Genomic DNA, 10,051 nt, shown 5'->3' with positions numbered 1-10,051 from the left:
TGAACATCGTAAATCAAAAGAATCTACTTTGAAAAGACTTCCTTGTTTTCTAACCCAAGGGCTTCAAACCTCAGGCTAAACTTATTCATCATCAGACTCTACTAAGCAAGTCTTTAACCTCTGAGGTGGAATCAATGTTTGGTTAATGTTCCATTTGAAAACATTTTACAAAGCAAGATAGGATGGCTACTAACCCATGCTCAAAAATACAAGGGCTCCCCAGCAGCATTAAAAAAAGAACATCAATGGTTTCTCTAGATGGCATTAGCCGATTTTTCACTATTCATCTTATGCGTAGCAAGTACTAGTATGCGCTGAATGATACGTAGACGCTCCTTCAACGAAGTCATGCTCAGTACAGCCAGTTGAGTCGTATGTTCTAAAGGCAACACTGCCAGGACCCACCAGGACCAAGCAGGACCAGTAACATTACTCTGCAAAATGAAGTCAAAATCAAGACACAAAATTATTGTTTAAAATATAAGCCTCTTCTCCAGTATTCTTTTGTTTTAACCAAGAGTTTATTTCAGCAAGAGTTAAATGTCACTATATCTTAGATCACCTTCACAAAGCATTCAGCCCTCAAAGACCAGTTTATTTTTCTGTTACCTATTAAAAGGTGCAGAGCCCATGAATAGAAGCCCTTGCAAAGAGAGAAGCATTTTCTCTCCATGGGATGTTCTATAAGTTGTTTGCTTCTATGCTCTCTAGGCTCTGGTCAAAGAGTGCATCCTAATCAGAAGAGACCATGGATTTTTACCTCTACTTCGCAAAGTCTATTATTGCTTTAAAAGTTGTAAGTATGCTACAGAAGGCAGAACAGTATAGAGCCTACATGTTTGTGTATGTGCAACATACATAAAATAAACATGATACTTGTATGTACATAAGCTGTAATGTGCCATCAAGTACATTCCGACTCATAACAAGTCTATACAGTTTCTGAGAGCAGTGGTGGGTTTGAAATGTCGACCTTGTGGTTGGTTGGAAGTCCAGTGCTTATCCTTGAAGACATGTATACATATGAGACACACATATATACTATATATGTGAGCCATCTTAACTGTATACATACACATACATACGTGCTATGATTGCATTATAGTGCTTCATCGCCTTTACGTCACTAACCACTTCTTCGCTCCATTTGTTGTTTACGTGCCATCGAGTCGGTTCCAACTCATAGCGACCCAATACAGGGCTTCTGAAGATCAGCTGGTGGGTTTGAGCCGCTGCCTTTGTGGTCTGTAGTCCCGTTATCTACAGCACCACACTAGGAGTCCTCTCTCCATTTAGCTCTAAGAAAAAGCTGAATATGAAGTTGTTTCTCAATATTTCTGGTGCTGAACCAGACTATCTGGGAATTCTTCATTCCAGGGTCTTGGATTCTCCTCCATATTCCCATTTGGGAATGAGGTGAGGCAGATTGAAGTTACCCTAGCTAGCTTAAGGTGGAACAAGCTCTCTTTAAAGCATTAGATATAATCCTGAGGCCAAAGGTCACTTTAAATGGGGCAGTTCAGATGGCATGTGAGGAAACCCACTGATCTGTCCCCCCCTCCCCCCCCCGTCAGAGGAAGAAAGGCACAGATGTTGGAGAAAATGACCTTTAATGAACGCACACCTCATTTTAAATTGTATTTATTTTGTATTTTGGGAATATACAAAGCAAAAACAAAACCCAAAACTCACTGTCATCAAGTCCATTTCAACTCATATATGACCCTGCCTGCTCAGGGCTTTCAAGGTGGTAAATCTTTATAGGAGAGCAGACCAGTTCATCTTTCTTCCATGAGTTTCTGGTGTATTTAAACCACCAACTTTGTAGTTTACAGTACAATACAATCAAGGTCCCATACACACAGCAAAGCACACACCAAATTCAACTGTTTGTACATGAATAAGCCTGTGGCACTAATTGACTTCTTCCCGTAAGTGTAATTATTTGCAGCCTCCTTTTCTGAGCTGTCCCGCCACCATTAACATATACTCACTGCTCACTGAGGTTCTTGGTTCTTAATCTTTACAAGTTGCTGCTGTCACTTTCGTCCCACATAGAAAAGTTCTTAAAAGAAGCAAAATGCTCAAGGCACACATTTTACAAGTGCAGCTTTACAATTGTTTCATTTGAAAAAGACTTTAGGGAATACATTTAGTTTAGGGTTTAGACGATTATCCAGGGTACTAGCCTCATTTTCGGAGTCCTGGTGTGGTGCTGTGGGTTAATGCACTGGACTGCAAAGTCTGTATGAACGAACCCAAGGTCGGCAGTTGAAGCTCACCAGCTGCTCCTCAGAAACCCTATCCAGTGTCACCATGAGTCGGAACCGGCTCTACAGCACTTAACAACAAGCCTCATTTTATAAAGAGAAAAGCTCAGCAGCATGACCGAGTAGTAAGACCCTCAGCATAATTATATTTCTCACATAGTTTCTAAACCCTACTGTGGTAAGAAAACTGATCCCTCACAAGTTGCCCACGGAGTCCAAGTGTGGCATTTAATAACAACAAAGTTCTCAATACCCAAATCTTGGAAAACTGGAGCCTGTGAATATTACCTTACATGGCAAAAGGACTCTGCCAGTGTGGTTAAGTTAAGGACACTGAGATGGGGGGTTGGATCATCCTGGATTGTCCGGCTGAGTCCTGTCAATAATCACACAGGCCTCTCACATGAAAGACCCGTTCCCCTCCATGATCAGAGGGAGATGAGCCCATAGAAAGGTGGAGGGTCATACCGAGGCAGAGCTGTTGCTGGATTAAGTGAAAGGACAAAATCTGGCAACCACTCAGAGTACATTTTTGGTAGAAAACTATTGTTGTGTACTCATTAGAGAATACTTTGAAATTTTGTTTCAAAAGGAACATGCATTATATTAGATCTTTCTTGAGTCATCACAATGGAATACTGAATGTACAACTGCCAAATTTCCCTTCAGAATGTTTAGCACACAGCAGAATAATAGCATTACCAAAGAAAAAAGGGGTAGTGTACCTGTGGTTCAGATTCTCTCTCTGGCATTAACCCAAAGTGACTTGAAATTTTTTCTTTGATGTCATCCTGAAGAGCAGCAAACCAGGAAACAGATTGCTGATAAACTGAGTCATGAAGAGTGGCGAGTTCTTCATACTCTGGGCCCTTCACCTTGTCAAGGAAAACAGGGCATTCATTTTAACAATTCACCATTAGCTATGGCATAAAGGTCAGATACAAATCGTGTCAATTCAAACAGTTCTGCCAACTGTAATCCATGTAAACATTATTCTAAACGAGACAGAGAGCATTCCCATCATCTAAAGATTCTTAAACCCCTTTAACATAATATTGTGTGGTTCCATTTGCCTTAAAATAGCACAGTTGTATAGTTGTAACAGAGACCATATGGGCCACAATGCCTAATACCTTCCCCTTTACGCAAAGTATGGAGGCCCCTGAAGTAATTACCGAACCAGTCATTCACATAACTCATTCTGAAATGTTAGACTGACATGTTCCCTAAGGATGGTAATTTTTTTTTTTTTTTTTTTTTTTTAAACTAGAGACTTTCCCCAACAGCTCCAGCTCAGTTAAAAAAAAAAAAAAAAAAAGATCCACTTAAATAATAATATTTAAAAATGATGCATTGAGAAAACAGTATAGACAGAACTGGCATTTTTCCATAATGCCAAGGTAAGATGACTTCACTCCTATTATATATATCAGTAAAAATAGACATTACCTTTATGTCTTCAAGATACTCAACATCTGCAGTGCTATAACCATCTTTACGACAGTGTCTTAAGACCCTGAACCGACTAATTCCAACTGCATCTACAACTGAAGTTCTATCAGCAAAAGTTCTGAGGTCCTTAATCTCCAGCATGCAGCCATACAATGAAATCCTATAAAGACAGTTGTGAGAAATGACCATGATTTTTTCCATGTATTGAGGTCTTCATTTTTCCCTAAAGAAAGAGTCTGGGTGGGAGGGAGTAGCCATGATAGCAAGAGGAATCTGTGTGATGGATTTGTTGTACATACTGGTTTTTATACTGATTTGTATATTGTAACCATGCAGATGGTTATATGAAAGTACATACAAATACACTAGCTGCACATACTAATACCAAATACATACCCTAAACACACACTCACACAACATCATGTGAAACTGGTCAAGGAGTACCAGTGGTACCGAGGGTTAACCTTTGCACTGCTAAAACTAACCATATTGGCAGTTTAAACCCACCAGCAGTTTCACCAAAGGAAAAAGATGCCGTCTGCTCCCATAAAGATTTACACACTCAGAAACCCTACACAGGGTTGCTAGGAGTTGGAACAGACTCAAAAGCAGTGGTTTGTTTAGAAATCTGGTGACATCTGAGTAAGGTCGGGAGAGTACATCAATGCCACTTTACTGGCTGTGAAATTGTAACATAGTTTCACTGGGTGAAGGGTACATGGGATCTCTATTATTCTTAAAATTACCTCACAATTAAAAACCGAGCTCAACAGTAATGATTTGAGATGGTACTAACTGGTGTGATTGGTTAGTTATTTAAGAAATACAGGGAGTGCTGGACTGCCAGGTCAGTTTGAGCAGCAAGGGCAGCAGCTCAAGCTCCCCAGCCATTCCTTAGAGACTGTTCAGGGTGCTGTGAGTTGGAGCCAACTTGACAGCACTTAACAATAACAATAATATATGTAAATATATGCATTTAAAATTTTCAAGTTAATCATTTGAGATTTAAAAATGTTTTCAGTGTGATTTGATAATCTTTAGCATGGGTTAAGTTATTACAATACTTTAAGATATCGTGGAGTAGCATATCAAGCGTGTAACTCACGGACTTAAATTGAAGTAATTACTCACTTTCTCTAGGGTTTTATATATATATATATGTGTGTGTGTGTGTGTATAGATATACAGATTTTGCTATTTGCCATTTCTCTTCAGCATTGTTTATGAACCTAGTAACCTAGAACTTTTGAATTTCTACCCTCATCTTTAGATGTCTCTCTTCCTTGAGGAACATTAAAAACTTCTCATGAAAAAAAAAAAAAAATACAGGGAACAATAATTATGGACAAGTTTGTTTACCCTAAGAATTTATAGCAAAAAAAAAATTAGAATTAAATAATTATTAGGAACTTCAAGATTAAAAGGCAGCAAAGCAGTAAACCAAGCAAGGGGCTTATTGGGAGTTGTGGGGGCACTGTGTCAATGAAGCCATCCCACAACATGGGGCCCAGGGCTAGAGGGTTTTTTATCCATAGCCCAGCCATTTCCCTGGGTAGCAGAATTGGATGATCCTCCACCTAAAGCCTTACTACTTTACTGACTGCAGGACAAGAGTCTTGGCAGGGCAGCTTCCTGCCCTTCCAGCAGCTAAGGCTGTTCTCTTTCTCCAGTGCTGAACCTCTTCAGGGACTCTCTCCAGCCTCCTGCCCCACCCTAGCCTACCGCATGAGCGCCCGGTACATCTGTGAAGAATCTGTGAGTGCGTGCAAACTCCTCCGTGTCTACAGTTCACTGGAGACCTACGCTACCAAGCTAGCCAAGGTCATTAGCAATTTGTTTAGAAAACTCCTTTTTGGTTTTAGTTGTATTCTTATTATACATGTGTCTTTCTCCTGGGCTCTACCCAAGGGAGCTAATACCCTTTCCTTGGCAGGAACTGTCTGTACTTGAATTTCAAGCTACACACTAGCCAGAGCAACCTCAGTCTCTGTTGGGCTGAAAACACTCATGCTTATGTACTTGATCTGCTAGGTTTTCACTGTTGTTCTACAGCCATGGTGGAAATGGACCTGCTGATTCTAACTTGTTTTCACGGTACCTTTTGATGAACCAAATTTATTGGCTTCTTCCTTCACTTTGTGCACTAAGTGTCTTCTGTAGAATAATGATCTTTCCTTATTCCTCACTATACAAACAGCCCCAAATATTTTCTCTGGTTTTACTTCTTTTTTCTCTCCCAACTTAGGAAAAAGTGCATGCTTTATTCTGTGTGTAGTGAGTGTCATGTATGCAATAAATGTTCTCCCCATTTGTAATACCTATTTTCCTATGCACATTTTAATGTTTACCTTTACTCACAAAATCATAAAAATCTGGAATGCATATATAAGTGAATCTGTTTCTGATCGCTAATTTTATTTTGAAAATCTAAATATCCCAACCTACCTTAACAAAACTGGCTATTTTGATGTGATATAAATGTTCTTCCACTTTGCTCACCTTTCTCAGGACTTTAACGGTCTGCTTTGCTATAAGGATTCCAATATCAGCTTGAGAAAGTCCATGAAAAAATTCATGTGGAGTGTTGACTGGATTTACTTTGGATTCATACACTAATTTGGATAGAATTAGCATTTAGTGTGGCACTGCAGGATAAGGTAGGCAGTTCAAACCAACCAGCTACCTGTCGGACACCCGCTACAGGGGTCACTAAGTTGTGGATTATCAACAGCATCTCTGACATGGAACCTACATATTCATGAACATGGTATTTCTTTCCAATAAAGTGTTTAGAATTTTCTCCACAAAAGATTCTACACATGGTTTTTATGTTAATCGTGGCAGAAACAACTGGATGGCCCTAAAAATCTGTTCTCTAATTCTTCCTAGGCGCATGATCAGCAAGACCAAACCGGATGCCTAATTTGGGTTCATAGTGAGCCTATAGGACAGAACTGCCCCACCAGAGGGTTTCCAAGACTGTAAATCTTTATAGAAGCAAGACTGGCACATCTTTCTCCCACAGAGCAGCTGGTGAGTACTGGTTAACAGTAGAGTACTTTAACCACTGTGCTACCAGGGCATCTCTCTGGGCATACAGTTGGACTTTATGCCCCAGCCTCTGCTGTAGTAGACATGAATGAGCAACAGTGACAATGTTCCTTTCTGTCAGTTTCAAGAGTACGTGCCTCCTCTTCCATATGCTTGATCATCCACCATTGAGAACATGGAGGGGGTGCTCTAAACCTGGTCACGTGGATGCTGACAAAGCCCCTAGGGGATGTGGAAGCCTAGGAGTAAGAGGGACTCTATAACTCAAACCAGCACCTGGAGGAGCTATCCATGATTTTTTTTAATCACTGGAAGAAATTCAGTATTTAATATAAAATTCCTACTGCAGAAATCAAAAAAAAAAAAAATCGACACTTATAATGAATAAACTGCATTTTAATTCAGTAGCCATATAGTTCCAAGTAGCCGTAATGTTTATTTGCTGTTTGTTCTATACTAGTTTCTTAATCACAATGAGAAAGAGCTTTTTAAAAAGTCTACTGTAAAAGACTTTTTTTTTTTAACCATTTATTGTGAATTGAGTGAATTAATTACAAAGCAAATCATGGGTTTTCAACAAGTCATATACTTTGCTTTATTACACAGCTGCAATCCCCTGCATGCATCAAGAGTTAATAGCACTGAGGACTTCCAGTTCCGGGCTGCAGCCAGAGGAGCCAGGTAGGGAACACTCCGCTGGTGAGAATGGAGGGAGATCTCACGAAGGAAATGTTCATATAGCAAACCCACAGCTTCCAAACTAGCATAAAATCTAGTACTCTAATCTCCCCAACTCGCATTTTTGAAAAAAATCATGCCACTAAGAAAAATATGGGCATCTTAAGACTTGCTGCTGTGGGACTGCTCCGGCAACTACCCCGCCCCTGCAGAGTTTTAGAGAACGGGGCTAAAGCTAACCCATTCATAAAGCGGCTTTTCAAGCAAACACACACACACAAAAATCCTAAACAAACAAATCCACAAAAAGCTGCACAACTCTTCCCCAAAATCTCACTGCCACAGCTTAAGATCTCAGCTCGGACATCAGGCAGGACAGTTTACCCACGGCACAAAGAGAAAGAGAGGGGCGGTGGCTTTTGACATCTGCCCCCGGCCCCAAATCTGAAGCCATATATCTGAGCTGGTCAGAGCACACCGCCTGACTCCCAGGTAGCAGCGTGGAACTTTCAGCTACAATTCTGGCGGGACACACAGCCTTCTCCCAAGAAGACCTGCAGCCAAGGGAGCTGAGGGGCAGCTATCAACCTTGCAACCCACGGCTGGGCTGCTGCCTGAGTTCACTGTGCAGGACAAACTCAAGGCAATCTATAAAACCCCAACAGAACAGGTCTCAACCATCCCAAGATTGGCGCTGAGTACATGCAGATAACTGACAACCAGAGACAAAAATAAGCAGTCGATCTTTCTACCATTAACTCCCCAATATGTATCTGCCCACCTATATGGCAGTGGCTAGAGGAGAGGCCTGAAAGAGGGGTCACCCCCACCCCTGATGGAGGCTTCTATTTGCACACACACTGATGGTGTAGCATGGGAAAGTTGACAAAAGCTGCAGCTCTACTCCCAAGTGGTGATTTCTGTCCATGCGTTTATGTTACTTCTGCTTTTGGTCCTTTTGATCACACATCTTTCCTGGAAGTGAGAGCTTTTCCTCCCTACGTCACCTAAGAAGCAACAACAATCGTGCCCACATAGCCAAGCTGTAACCATACACAAGAATACTCCACCACTACGACAAGACCTAACAACACCTGCTACGCATTACAGACGATAAGGGAAGCCTATCTCCTGATCATATTAATAATAAAATAATAACAACCATGACCAAAAAGAAACAAAACTAACATTACTGAAACACGTACAAAAACAGAAGAGAGCAGCTGATGCAAATGAGCTGGAGACAGACAAAGGTTTTATAGAGGAGAAAGAGTGGGGTCTGGATATGCCTGAGAGGGAATTCAGAAGAATGATATGGAAACAAATTCAAATACTTCAAAAAGGGGTCAAGGAAAATAAAAAAGTAAGGAAAGTACTGCAGGAACAATCAAATAGGATTGACACAGCACTGGAAACCATTCAAAACCTGCAAAAAGATGTCCAGGTGGTCAATAATAAGATATCAGAAATAAACAACCCAGCACTTCAAAACATCCTAAAGGGAGTTCTGTGGATGGAGAAGCAACAAGAACAGACAACAGAGATTGACAGGTATGGCAACACCACCTGGAAAACAGTCAACAGATAGCAGAGTCCAAAACAGAACGAGACTACAACAACAAACTCAAAGGAACAGAGATCAACTGAAGGCCAAAAACCTATCAATGTCAAAGAAGGGACAAACACGGCAATGGAAGCCCAGGTGGTGGGGATGCCAGGTTACAATGGAGTATCCTAAATGCAGAGAAAAGTTAGTAGATTACAAGGTAACCCCAAGGTAACCCCAAAGAAAGTTAACACTCCACAACATATAAAAACGAATTCCCAAGCAGAACAAGCGAACAGAGAAACTAGGAAGAAACCGACCAGAAACAACTCAAAGGACATAAAGCCAACAAAAGAAAGAAAGCAGAACCAAAGAACGAACACCGCTGCCAAAAAAGTAACATAATGACGGCAATCAATTCATACTTATTGATAATTACATTGAATGTCAACGGATTGAATGCACCAGTCAAGAGACAAAGAGTGGCAGAATGGATAAGAAAACAAGATCCATCAATATGCTGCCTGCAAAAGACACAGCTTACACACAAAGACAAAAACAGACTACAAGTTAAAGGATGAAAAAAATTTATCAAGCTAACTGCAGCAATAAACAAAAAGGCAGGAGTGGCAATACTAATCTCCGTCAAAGTAGACTTTAAGATAAAAAGGACACTATCTCATGATCAAAGGGTCAACTGAGAGAGATGACATATCCATAATAAACATATATGCTCCCAATGAAAAAGCACCAAGATACATGAAGCAACCCTTAATGGAATTGAATAAAGAAACATATAAATCCACAATTATAATGGGCGATTTCAACACACCACTCTCGAAAACGGATAGAACAACCAGAAAAAAACTCAACAGAATCAACCAACTTGACCTCATAGATGTATACAGAGCATTCTATCCAACAACGGCACAATACACATTCTTCTCCAGTGCACATGGAACATTTTCCAGAATTGACCATGTGTTAGGTCACAAAGCAAGCCTCCATAAATTCACAACCATCAAAATTCTACAGAGCATCTTCTCAAACCACA

The 10,051-nt window shown here is 40.5% G+C and overlaps 1 protein-coding gene across 1 annotated transcript in view; it reads right to left on the bottom strand.

Moving 5' to 3' along the window:
• Nucleotides 1–242: 242 nt before the first annotated feature.
• The window catches only part of LONRF2 (LON peptidase N-terminal domain and ring finger 2), an 84,932-nt gene continuing 75,123 nt past the window's right edge, over nt 243–10,051 (bottom strand). The window contains 3 exon segments of the mRNA XM_006870773.1: nt 243–434; nt 2,996–3,145; nt 3,720–3,882. Coding sequence (XP_006870835.1) covers nt 243–434; nt 2,996–3,145; nt 3,720–3,882 — 505 coding nt within the window.

Source organism: Chrysochloris asiatica, unplaced genomic scaffold, assembly GCF_000296735.1.
Source record: "Chrysochloris asiatica unplaced genomic scaffold, ChrAsi1.0 scaffold00150, whole genome shotgun sequence".
Lineage (NCBI taxonomy): Eukaryota > Metazoa > Chordata > Mammalia > Afrosoricida > Chrysochloridae > Chrysochloris > Chrysochloris asiatica.
The sequence above is the reverse complement of the archived record's forward strand: the minus strand, read 5'-3'. Positions and strand labels throughout refer to the sequence as shown.